This window comes from Ictidomys tridecemlineatus, chromosome 8, assembly GCF_052094955.1.
Source record: "Ictidomys tridecemlineatus isolate mIctTri1 chromosome 8, mIctTri1.hap1, whole genome shotgun sequence".
NCBI classification, from domain to species: Eukaryota; Metazoa; Chordata; class Mammalia; order Rodentia; family Sciuridae; genus Ictidomys; species Ictidomys tridecemlineatus.
The window spans coordinates 13,873,808-13,886,780 of record NC_135484.1 but is presented as its reverse complement, the minus strand read 5'-3'; the positions used below and the strand labels follow the sequence as shown (position 1 = coordinate 13,886,780).

The window sequence follows — 12,973 nt, the reverse complement described above, 5'->3', positions numbered from 1 at the left end:
TTAGAAGAAGAGTCCGTTTCACTTTCAATGTATAATGCTTAATACTAGTGTGCAGTTTCGAGTGTTTTAAACTAAATCCTTTGAACGAAATAATAGTTTTGCTTTACAGTCCATTTATGTGTTATTTCATCCTAAAGCCTGATGAATGGTGTGGAAGCTAACTCACGTTTTCAATTAAGAACTGAAAGTCATGGCCAGTCACCAGAATCCTGTTTCCCTGCCATTCCTAACACCTGTGAAAGCCAGGGAAGGGTTTGGGGAACTGTGGCCTTAGAGGGCAATGGACCTTGAATGAAGGTGGATGTGACCTGAAGGTAGAGAGAAAGAGTAAAACTATTTAAACCTTCCTATATTTCATCAGCTTCAAGAATTTGAGTGTCTGACTCTTAACTTCTCTCTGGTGTAGCCCTCGGAAAATGCATGCTCTGTTCCTTCTGGATGCTAAAAGAAAGTGACCATATGTAGGACAGCCCAAGTTGGCCAGCAGCACTTTCATCAAATGGGGAGGTGGGGAGGCACCTATGTGGGTGCTATGCGCTTGATCTCTATCTTGAGAAGTTACCAGAGTGTCAAAAATTTGAAACCACTATTTCTCAATATGCTGTCTTTAGATGAAATGTTCTCATTTTTCTGTTATACTGTAAGGCCCTCCCTGTCTTGCAAAAGAATGCAACATAGTCTAAGGTTATCCTTGCTTCTAAAACCATAAAGATGTAGAGCAGATAAAGCTAATGAGCACATTATGCTTTTATAGCTCTTCATTAATGTCTAAAAATATCTTACTTTTCCTCAGGCCCCAAGTTATAGCACACAAATATGATTGTGTGTTAATAGCACATCTGATAGTATTGCTAAAGTACCAACTAGACTTTAAAATAGGCACAGTTCTTAGCAGGAATTTTAAGTTGATGAATTTTTAACATCATTTTCTAATTTAGGTTAATGTAATCCACTGTTTCTCATCTAAAACTGAAGCTTTGCTAGTTTGTATAATCTTTTAAAAATGATTGAAGTCAGAACATTGACAAGATTAGAACCTAGAACACCTATCCTCCCTTCTTTGCCCACTGAAGTCTGAGACTTAAGGTTCTTAGACAATAATGGGGCAGTGATGGGAGCATACTGTTTAGTACCTAGAGAAGGCAGATTTGGGATACGTTATTCTACAACACAATCAAAACAATTTGGCAACTGCAAGGAAATGTACTTTGTATAATAAAAGTGCAAAAGCAATATTAATGCATGCAACTTTTTATAATCAGAGTGGAGGTCTGATTTTCTTTTTTTCCTCATTAGAGCTCTCCTGAAGCAGTGACGGAATGGACAGTCTGCTCTCTGGAACACAAGCCCAACCAACAGGCCTGTAGCACCTATTTAATCATGCAGGAAGCTGAAGTCATCACTATTTTTACCTGATGTTCGGCCATCTGGCTTTCTGGGCTCTTGCTGGGCTTGAGACTCTCGCCAAGCTTCATCTCGATGGCCTCCATTTTGGTTGAGATGGACTGGAGGGAGTCCTGGTACTTTTGCTGCCGTTCCAAAGCTTCATAGAGGGTGCGCTGCTTTTCACTGATCTAAACAAGAAAAGGGATCTTACCAGCAGTTTCTTACCTCTTATCTTCCAGGTTACGACATTGCTTTCCTCACCGCTTTACCCAAGGGTATTCAGCCATGTAGTGGATGTGTAACACTCTGTAAGCATTTCATAAGATAATACCTAAGGTAATGGGTGTCTGGTGACATTAACCAAGCCCACATTTCAAGGGCTTACCACGTTTTTCAAGGTTTCCCAAGAACGCTGCAAATCACCCAGTTTGGCAGTAGCAGAGGGCTCCAGTCCCGGTTCATAGAACTCCTGGGAGGCCGCTGTGCTGGGGTGAATCCTGGCAGCATCTGTTTGTAGCCGCTCAGCCGACAAGGCTTGGTAGTAAGCAATGTCCTGCGAGGGAGAGCACAGTGGAGGATTCAAAAGGAAAGACAGAGTCTAGAACAACCTGTTTGGGGTACTGTCATGTGAGTAAAGGTCTAGGATTTGCATCTCTCACTGGGGCTATGAATCAGTAAATTCTTGTTAACAAGAAGAATTTACACATACAGAAGCATGTTGAAATAGCTATAACATTTTGGTTTATTTAAAAAGAAATAAATAACTTTACCAATATTTTAAGTTACCAAAACTAATTTTATATTTGGTAAAATGGGCATATAAAGAACTTGGCTGATTGACTAGCATGACAAAATGAGGGATTCTAAATGATTTGGTTCTAAAAATGTTATTCAAGGTATTGACCAGAGTGCTGAATCATCTTTTAAAAAGAATTTGATTTAAGAAAGTTAAACATATAGACAGTCATTTTGCAGCTGTGGCTAGATCTTCAAAATTTGTGACTTCATTATTTATAGAAATTAATTTTAAAATGTTAATACTAAATAAAGGAAAACATAATGAGGAAGTTGAAACTAAGAAACAAAGTTTTCTCCTATTCATTTCCTGGAAGTACATAAGGTATGATCAAAGGGAATAGTAAAAATCCATGCTTTTGAATTTTTTTAATCTCTTGGGTCATGAGTAATATTACATGTTTTGTATTTATGGTAGTGATTTTACTATACTGAGATATGTAATGATGTATTTTCCCAATAGTTTCTATGTGCATCTGTATCTTAATGGAAATTGAATAAGGAGAGCAATGTTTATATTCTGTGAGTCGTGATTATAAAGTTCATTAAATTTGCAGTTGTGCTGTTGAAGATAATTAGATGAGGTTAAAATGCTGGAACCTTCCTGATAATCATGTAGTGGTAAGAAGTATTAAAGAAGGCTCTAGCCCCATGGAAACACTGGCCAGAGGGGTCTGGTGTTTTGCAGGTCTGTAAGAGGGCAGAAGGACGGTGGGGCAGCAGCCGGAGTTTAGACTGGGAGTCAGGACACCTGAGATCTGGTAGACATTTTCCTAAGAACACGTACAACTGCAGCATCTTGTGCACAGCTCAACACTGGGTGACCTTCAGGACTAAATGAAATACCATCTGAGTGACTACTCCTATGCATTTGGTGCAGAGGCTTCTAGATGAGTCCTTAACATTTCTTGATGGCATGGCCACAGGCAGACATCTCCTCTTCACTCCTGACCCTGTGCCATCTTGAGTGCATTATTGTGGCATTCCCAAGTCCTTGACAGGCTCACATCACTGCTCCTTGCTCACCTCAGCTCCACTTCAGACCCCACACCCTGAGCATGGTCCTCACTGAGTCAGTTGACACCACAGGTATTTCTTGCTATGTCTAAAGTTACTTATGCCCCTTTCTTGCCAACACTCTTGTTTCCCTTGCTCCTTTAACCTGGGCTTCACAAACCTGGAAAATCCTAACCATTGTTCAATTCAGATTTACTTTCCAGAATGAAACACATATAAAACACACACACACACACACACACACACACACACACACACACACACACTCAGAGCCATCAGCTCAAATATTCACAAATCTGGCTCTGTTTGGACTCACCCTTACCTCATGCTTGCCAGTTGGCTTGCTAAAGGAGGTCTCTCCCATTGATCTCAGAGTCCCATAAACTTTTTCAAGGACCCCAATCCATTAATGGCCTTTCCTTCTGGTCGATTTTCTCCTCAGCATATAGAGACAACTTTCTCCCATATAAAAATACCTAGACATGCTCTTTCTTTATAATTTTGTTTCTCTTGATATCCCAATCTAGAAATGTCCACACATCCCACTTTGATGGATCATCGCAGAAGGATCCGTTTGTGCCACAGGCTTGACCTGTCACTTCATAATCCAGCTTCTGAAAATGGCGGTATATATAGCAATGTCACTCTCTCCCTCTCAACCCACCCCTCAATGCCCAAATGAACTTCAGCCCTGATGACCACAATAAGGCCTCTCTACCACCGTCATCAGTGGCTTCTTTCCCTTGAAATATGATAGCCATGTTCCAGTCCTGCCCTTGCTTGACCTCTCTGCAGCATTCAATAGCACCGACTGACCACTGTCTTTCGGAAACACTTTCCACTTACTCCTCTGTTCTCTTCTCAGTTCCCTGGTCATTCAATATTTCTCTTTTGTAATTTATTTTTCCACTAACTCCTCAATATTGGTAATTTATAAGCTCCAGGCTCACACATCCAGCTGCTCACATATATCTCACAGGCTCTTCAAACTCAATATCTTCACAAAAATGAGAAATGAATTCAGGAAAAAGTGATAAAGGCTTTTCTCTCTCTCAATACATGGAACTTATTATGCATCTAAGCTATAAATTTCCTCTCACCCTCACCAGCCACTGGTTATGTAAGGATAAAGTTCTATTGACACATATCCCTTCCAGAATCAAGGTTCAAATTCTCATTACAGCAACTACTCTCCTAACTCCAAGACTGCAAATTGGTAGCCTGCAGGCTGCCTCTAGTCTGCAAGCCTTTAGTTTGGTACATACGGTGTTTTAAGTTTTTTGTATTTTTTAATTATCCTCATTAAAACAGATTGTATTAAAAATCCCGACTCATGGCTTCCTTTGCAAACCTGAAGGTATGTACCGTTGTCACTAGACCCCGTGTCTATATGCCCACAGCAACCTTCACAGAGGCTCTGGCCTGTTTCTCCCATTTTTAGCACCTGGATGAGCCAGGCATGCATGTGTGTCTTCTGTCCCTAACTGGCTTCCGTGACTGACTATTCCCACCTCTATCCTACTGAATGGTCTGTTATGAAGTTCAGTCTGTGCATAGCTGCTTATTGAATTCCCTTGGATAGTTAGCTATTAAAGTCTAGATGAAGTCCCAGTTCACTTGTGTGGCCTCCAAGGGCCTTGGTGATGTGTGCTTCCTGCATCCCCTCAGTCTCATTTCTGCACCCACTTCCCCAAACCTTTCTCTAAAACTACTTGCAGTTGCCTTGATGGGTCACCTGTCTTCCTGCCTCCATGGATTCCCACAGGGGGCCCCTTCTTTGACCTGTACCTGAAGCCCACCTGGCTTAGGTGCTTCCTCCAGGGCCTCCTATCACATTCTGCTCCATCTCACCCTGTCTGGTCACTTGCCACCCTTGTCTCATCATTTGCCTGTTCTCACAGAGACTGTGGGCTCTTTAAAGACTGTGACAGTTTTCCTGAGGACACTAGAGAGCTTGGTAAACAAAAGGCAGGCAGGTATGCTAATAATAAATCATGCATGTCACAGCACTTTTGTCAATCCTATTTTATACACATGGAAAGTAAGGCGGGAGTTCTCCCTTATCCTTGGTTTCAGTCTCTGCCATTTCATTTACCCAGAGTCAATCATGATATGAAAATTTTAAATGGAAAATTCCAGAAATAAATGGTTCCTAAATTTCAATCAACTTTTATTAGAGTATATTGTTATAATTGATTCTGTTATTATTGTTACTCTCTCACTGGACCTCATTTGTAAATGAACTCCATCATGGGTAGGTATATCCAGGAAAAAACACAGATGGGTTCAGTACTAAACGTGGTTTCAGGCTGATCCACTAAGGGTCTTATAAAATGGATAAGGAAAAGCAAAACGTGGTTGAAATACTGTAGAATGTTTAAATTAAATATTCTATTATAAATAAAGAAGGTTCCAAAAGAACAAGAACAAAATAAACTTGTCACACACCAAAAAACTTTGGCTCTGTGTGTATATATGGCTCAGGCCTAAGGACAGGAATGACAATTAGTTTCTTAAAAGGATTTGAAAATATATCACTTTTTACAGATGAATAACTTGGTTTGAAAACTACATCAATTCAATAAAATAAATCAATTGATACAATAAAAAACTACAAAAGTCAGCACTTAACTATCGTGAACGATCATGCTTACAAATATGTCTCTCATTGCTTATGGACCTAAGTTAGGAGAATCATCACCCAGTAGATCGCTAAGGAAATAAACCTGGGCAGCCGTAGCTACTTTTTGATCTGCATTTTCCAGTTTTAAAAGTACTTTGATGGTTAGAAACATATTTGATGTTCACAATTCTGTAAATTAAGAAATATTGTTTCACACTTACACACAAGAGTGTGGAGGGACTTGGCAGATGCACTCAGCTCAGTGGAGGAAGGACTGAGACTCATGGGCACTTCTGACCCAGAGGCCAGTGGCTTGCCCTTTATGCTATCCCTCTTTGCAAACTCACTTCTCTTACCTCTTCTATGACCTCTTTAAGTCCTGCATCTAAGAGGACATAGAAGCCTGAGGAAAATTCTGGGGATGCCTCATTGTTTCTCTCTCCAGTGAGCTAAGTTATTGTATTTTACCTTGGAGCTACTGTCACATATCACCCTGACTGAGTTAGGTAATGGAGCCGTACTTACAGAAACAGCAAGCACAACCCAGAGGGAGTTAGGTAATGGAGATGTACTTACAGAAACAGCAAACACAAAACCTGTAACATCTGGGATTTTATAAAGCAGTTATATTTGGATGTTCCTTGAAACCTCTGTGCACATTCTTTACAGGGCTTAGAGTCTGAAAATCGGAACTTAAGGGGATCCTAAACATACTCCTCAGTTTCAAGAGACAATTGTGTCACCCAGTGCACCACTGGTTACATGGTCAGGTTTGTTATTGTCCTTTGATTTACACTACTGTGCAAGAATAACGTGTGGCCAAAATAATGTCATTCACTTGTTCCAGCAATGTCAAGCTTAATATGATGGCTTTTTAACAGCTTCACAGAGTAAAGGGACTAAGTTAACCTAAATAAAGACCCTTCCAGTATTACTTACAACATCCCTTAATCAGTGTATTAGATGAAGGATGTGATTTAATTGATATTTTCCTGTGATTGGGGAGAATTGCTAACATGGAACCACCAAAAAAAATCTCACCTCACTCAGTTTTAGGATGCTGTTAAGCTTTACAGTTAAGTCAAGAAATAATAATAATGCTTTCACGTTTTATCATTTACGGGGCACATTCATGTGTACACTAAAAGACACTTTACAAGAGCTAAGTAGCATGGAGACTTACAATTTTAGAAAAGGTATATTTTTTCCACAGTGTTCATCTCAAGATCACAATTGTCCAATTTGAAAAACTTAAGAACTCTTAAGTATATTATATAGAATAAACTTTTTTGAATAGAATAAGCAGCTGACTAGAGCCCAATTTCTCTGATTCTAATAACATCTGTGACTATAGGGAAGAACATCTCATCAAAGATGAGTAATATATATTTTTACATCAGAATTTAGAGAAGAGTTTGCTATGTTCAGGGTCCCCTGAACTTCTCCTTTTGGGTTGTTCTTTTTTATTTCCTCTTCTTACTTCTGTTCTTATTTGTCCAGTGTTTACCTCTCTCTCGAGGGTAAAGTCTTTGTGCATGGGGTCACTGCCCCCTCATCTGTGCCAAGAAGGTGCTCAGAATATATTTGATGCAGAATGAGTTAATAACTTCCCCAGAGCTATATTGATTTTTACCAAACAAACTATATTATCAAAAGGTTTTGCCAATTTTATATTCTCTTTTAATTGGGAGGGGAGTTCTTTTGATCACAGAAGTCTCTGTTGGAACGTTTCTGTTTTAAAATAAAAATAATATGATTATTTATAGTATATCCTATAAAACATTTGCTCTATTTCATGCTTTTCCTTGGTAAAACATCTCTACTCTTTTGAACAGGTACATAATTTCATAGTAACATGATTAAAACTATTTTTAATTGTTTTGGCTAAAAAAATAAGTTTTAGTTAACATGCATTAAAGGTCTGGGTTACTGTAAAAGTACTTTTTTAGTTTTATCCAATATCACTCTTAAAATGTTTGACATTTAATTTAGTATAATCTATTTTTACAATAGTAAATGCTAAAACCCATCTCATACCAAGATATTAGCCTGATTTTATAGGAAATAAACTGTAAGATTATTGAAAGATAAGAAAATTATAACCTACCAAGCATTCCAAAATATATCCTGGAAAAAAATTCCTTAAATTTCTTCACAATTAGGGAATTTAAAAAGTATAACATAAGGAACAGAAGTTTTCCATAATCAAAATCTGAGCTAGTAAATATCAACACTATGTTCAATGAATGTTAACATAGCCATAGAATTATGTTATTTTACAATAGTGACAGAGACTTTTCATTTTCTGTTAGGATGCAGTACCCCATTGCATAAGATTATTAGTAATAAAGGCCATCATATCTTAAAAGAGACCTCCCCAGGCTGTAATTTGCATGGCCTAGTTTTTACTTATCTCAATGTCAGTGGCCCAGGAGAGGAGATGACATACTGGGCCAGTAGTCTCACATGACAATCATGGTTTGTGGGACTATAACACCTAATGGTGAGGCCCCAGAACTAAATGCAATGAAATCCAAGCTTCACACCCATAGTCTAAGGAAGAGAGAGAATGGAGTCCTGCATCTGCCCAGAGCTCACAGTCAGAGGAACACCAAGGGGGAGGTACCTGGTTAACAGAAGCATCTGTATTAGCCACAGGTGAAGGGGAGCGACAGGCAGGTGGAGAGGAAATCTCACTGTTGGTTCCCTCCTCCCCAGACTCCTCAGTGACAGGTGACAGCAAAGTGTGACAGCGACCTGCAGTCATCTGCCACATAAAATATATCCCAGAGGACATGAAAATCAGTTAGCTATGTTAACAAAAGACCTGGCCAGGCACAGGTCAAAACTAATAATTATATAACAAAGGTTAGAATGACTGAGACTCCAATTTGCATATTAATTCTGTGTTAGTACAGGAATGAAAGATGTATACCATATTCAAGAGTTTTGCTAATTAAAAACTTAAATTTTTAAAAAATTTGTCTTTATAAAAGACTTGAAAAATCACAAATCCTACAAACGAGAAAAGGGCCTTTCATGACAACTCACGTTCCAAATGTCCTAGGGAGATAAATGCATCCAAAGTAGCATATTGCTAAATGGACTCATGTATGTTTATACATTACATAGGAGGGGAAATATACAGCACCATAAAACACTGACATTACCAAAACAGTCGATGCATTTTAGATGAATGCAAAGTGCATGGGAATATCATGATATAAAATAGAGATTAATGGAGTATTTCTTTGAATTCAAAGCTAAACATTGAAATTTCTTCTTTTTCTCATAATAATTTCTCATCTAAATTTAACAAATATATGCACATATCTAATCAACTAGTTAGCTTGGAGAACATCATTAAAAATACGTATCTTATATTTTCCCATCCTTCAGGACATCAGAACACTATACAGAGGATTTTTCTTTTTCTTTTTTTAAAAATAAAGCTCAGAGCCTCTCAGTAGTATTGCTTAATTGTAAATAAATGCAGGGCAGATCTTGGACAGGTGAAGTAATTCAGCAGCCTCAAGCAAATAGTTTCATTTCAACAGGCACTGTTGACAGTGTCAAAGACTGGCTCAGGCCCAACTGTAGTCAAAAGGGAGTTAAGGAAACTGCTCCCTAATTGGAATCTGCAAGATCTAAAGCTGATCCCTAAAATAAGCACTGGGAATGCTCTGGGAACAGCACCTAGGCTCCCCTCCAAAGGGAAAAGCCGGTGGGGACTGACCCGATCCTTACCATGACCACAGAGGGGTGGGTCGAAGAGGCGGGGAGGAGCTCCCGGTCCAGGTCTTCGGTGCCTTCCGCCAGCCCCTCCACCTCGGTCACCGTCAGCAGCATGGTGGCGTGCTTGGCTTTCATCGTCAGCATCTTGCACTTGGAATTCAACGAGGCGATCTGCTCCTGGTAGCCCTTGATTTTCTGCGCCAGCTCCTGAGAAAACATTTCCCCCCCCAGTGTTGTCAGAGCAGCATCAAAAGGAAACACAAGCAGTGGCGTTCATCTTCCTGCAGCGCCGGCCAATGGGATGGCAGAGCCTGCGAGGCAGGATGTGGACTGTGGCAGCAGCAGCCGCCTGCATCTCCCCGCCGAGCCCCACCGCGGCCACGGCGCCGCCCCGCAGCACCCGCAAGACGCAGGGAGCCGGCTGCAGGGGAAGGGCTTTCCTGAGAGGCGCTCCCTGTGCAATCAGGAACTCCCCACCTTGGGAACCGGAAACTTTCTTCAAAATGCCTAAAGCATCTAAAATTTACCAGATGGTTCATGCCATGGAAATTAGGTCATGTGATGAATATAACTACAAAAAAAAAAAAAAAAAAAAAAAAAGCAATGCTCAGCTTTTACCATCCACTGCGCACGTCCAACAGAAATGCCAATGATACAATCACCAAGTTAACTGCCAATCTCTTCCTGGGGCCACAGGGAGTTATTTTGCCTCTAGATAAGATGGATATTACATGGGATATAATATTTATGCAGGTTGAAGTTTGCAGTTTAGTTCGTGTGTTACATTTTCTCTCACTCCACCAAGCCTCAAATGTTTCTGATGCTTCAAACTAGATTTAAAGTGCTGTTCTAACTTAATGATTTTTACTTTCATCTGTTTTTGAAAAAGAAATTATGAGAGATCCAGGTTTCTTCTACTAAGAGCTTATTTATTAAGAGCTTTTTGGAATAATATGCTGGATATAGGACATAGCTCTTAAAGAGGTAATCCACATCCATTTTAGGAGCATGGTAATTCTAAATATTAAAACAATACTTTGCTGCTTATTCTTTTTTTTCCTTTTATTTGGTTCCTTTGAGAAACTTTTAGTGTTGCGCATGGAAAACATTCCATAATAATAAACATCAACCTCTTCAAATGGTAGTGTTTGTACACATATAAGTTCATTCATAGATATGAGTATCTGTTGCACACACACATGCAACATTTTGTTACTGCGGTTGTTCTGTTTCTCTCTTCCTGACCAAAACAGAGTAGAGGGAGAACAAGTCCAGCAGAACTCAGTCAATGACTGTCTTCTTGACTTTTTACAGTGCAGTGTAGGAATTTTTAAAACAAGAGTTTAAAAAATAAAAATCATTACTTTTGTGGCTGCAGATAATTAAACCTAATATACATATTAAAATTCATGATTAAATAGCTATTTACTACATCTAGTCTTGTGGCTTGCACATGGGTACCAAGGAAATAATACATATTATTACTAGGTAATATGCACCTAGAAGAGATATCTTCCAGCTTACTGAATACTGAGCTTATAATGGCTTGCCCCATGATGAATGTAAGGAAAATTGTGAAGTAGACAAAGTTAGTCTCATCCCTTACCTACGTAGTGCCCACATGGCTGGTCAAGCTCTATACTGCAGTTCTCTGGCTAGACAGGTGTGCACATGCTGAGAGCAAGTGCTTGTTTTCTAAGGTGAAATATCAGCTGTATTTTAGATAAACCTCAGGTGGGTTATTTGTTAAAAATGCAGCTCTGGTCACTGAGTTTGATTTACTAACATTTCGAGAATCTGTTTCACAGTCGACCCATGTGGTTCTTGAACTTTCTTCCTTAAGGAAAAACCTGCTTGGATCATATGACTTTTGTGGGTTGGATATTCATGCTATGGAAAATTTGCTTAAATAAAATAGAGTCCTAAAATGTTAATGTGTCATCCATTCTTAATTTGCACTAGGTATTTTTGGAAAGATTACAAAAGTGGGGATTTCAGGTATGGTGGCCTGCAAAGGACAGTAGATCTCTGTGTTCAGGACTGGAGCAAACCTTCTGTGCTAGGTGGGGAGAACAAAATGAGTATTCTCTCTTGATTTAAAAGTGTCAGCATCATCCTTTTCAAACCAAATGCAACCTCTGAAAAACTATATAAAATAAAATGTGAATTCCTTAAAGGTGAATCAATGTAGGTATTTTGGGAATATTTGAAGGAAGTTTTCCATATGTAAAGCAGATTCACCTTTAGATTGAAATTCAATTAAAAGCAGACATAGAACCCAAGAAAACAAATCCTGGTCCCAATGTTGACATTATCATCACTTGACCTTTCTCCATTCAGCACTTTCCTTCCTGTGTTTATTTTATACATTCTATGAACTTCACACAGGTTTAGGTATAAAACCTCATTATTTTCATGAAACAATGTATAAAACATCTTTATAAATGTGTTCCCAATCACAAAACTGGCAAATATCCACATAAATATTTAGACTTGTGAAGAGAGAGTGTGACAAGATGAACTGGCTCCTGGGCGGGGAGCCAGGAGGACATGGTCTGTGTTGACTCTGGAGAGCTCACTCTGTGGCCTTGGGCAAGTCATTGACTTTCCTGTGACATCATCGTTTTTCTTTTGCAATTCGTAGACTATATAGTTTCTGCTACAGCGAAAAAGTCATTGAATTTGTAGCCAAAGATACTGGGTTTGAGTCTGGTTTCAATGAATAAAAAGCTTTCTTATTGGTAAAAAGGTTTTTAAAGAAGCCAATCCTCACAGAGTTAATCTTTTTTTTTTTTAAGATGTAAAAATTTTAAGTTGTTTTTGAAAATATAAAACAAAAAAATCTTTAGTAATAATAGCAATTATTATTCCAAGAAAGGCATAAAAAATATTTTCAGGATCATATTAAAATAGCTATTGTAACCCAATTTTGCATCTTATGAGATAGAAATAGATTTGAGATAAATTTGTAGTATATAATGTAATTTGCACATCATAAATAGGCTCAAGAATTTGTATGTTTTCTTTTAACCAATGCTTAAGAGAAACACAGAAGAAGTCTACAGTTGTAGAAGCAAATATAGGTGGGATATTTATTTAAGTTATTTTGGAAAATCATATATAAATATAAGTGATTGGTATACTATGAATATCAAGAAATTTAAATATCACATTTAGGAATGGGCATGGAAAGATTTTCCAAGTTTAAGAGGCAACATTTGAATCTTTTGAAAATCTTACTATGATATTTGGTTTGTTAAAACTGTTGTTCTTATGGCAAAGTTAAGATAGAGCAGACAGAAGGATAAAATGTCTTAGGCACAGAGAAATAAGTCACCCAAATTCATGGTGCTAAGAACCAGCCCCCAAGAGAAAGAGTGAACTTGACCCATATAGAAGTTAACTGGCCAGGAAAGG

At 38.6% G+C, this 12,973-nt stretch overlaps 1 protein-coding gene across 15 annotated transcripts in view; it reads right to left on the bottom strand.

The window, feature by feature from the left end:
• Syne1 (spectrin repeat containing nuclear envelope protein 1) overlaps positions 1-12,973 on the bottom strand; it is a 428,203-nt gene that overhangs the window by 141,629 nt on the left and 273,601 nt on the right. For 14 of the 15 annotated variants that reach the window (XM_078018867.1, XM_078018877.1, XM_078018878.1 and 11 more), the window contains 4 exons: positions 9,569-9,763; positions 8,448-8,588; positions 1,772-1,939; positions 1,413-1,574 (listed from right to left, as the gene is read on the bottom strand). In XM_078018867.1, the coding sequence (XP_077874993.1) occupies positions 1,413-1,574; positions 1,772-1,939; positions 8,448-8,588; positions 9,569-9,763 (666 nt within the window). The remainder of the gene's footprint in view (positions 1-1,412; positions 1,575-1,771; positions 1,940-8,447; positions 8,589-9,568; positions 9,764-12,973) is intronic. The other variant, XM_078018876.1, reaches the window with a different exon arrangement.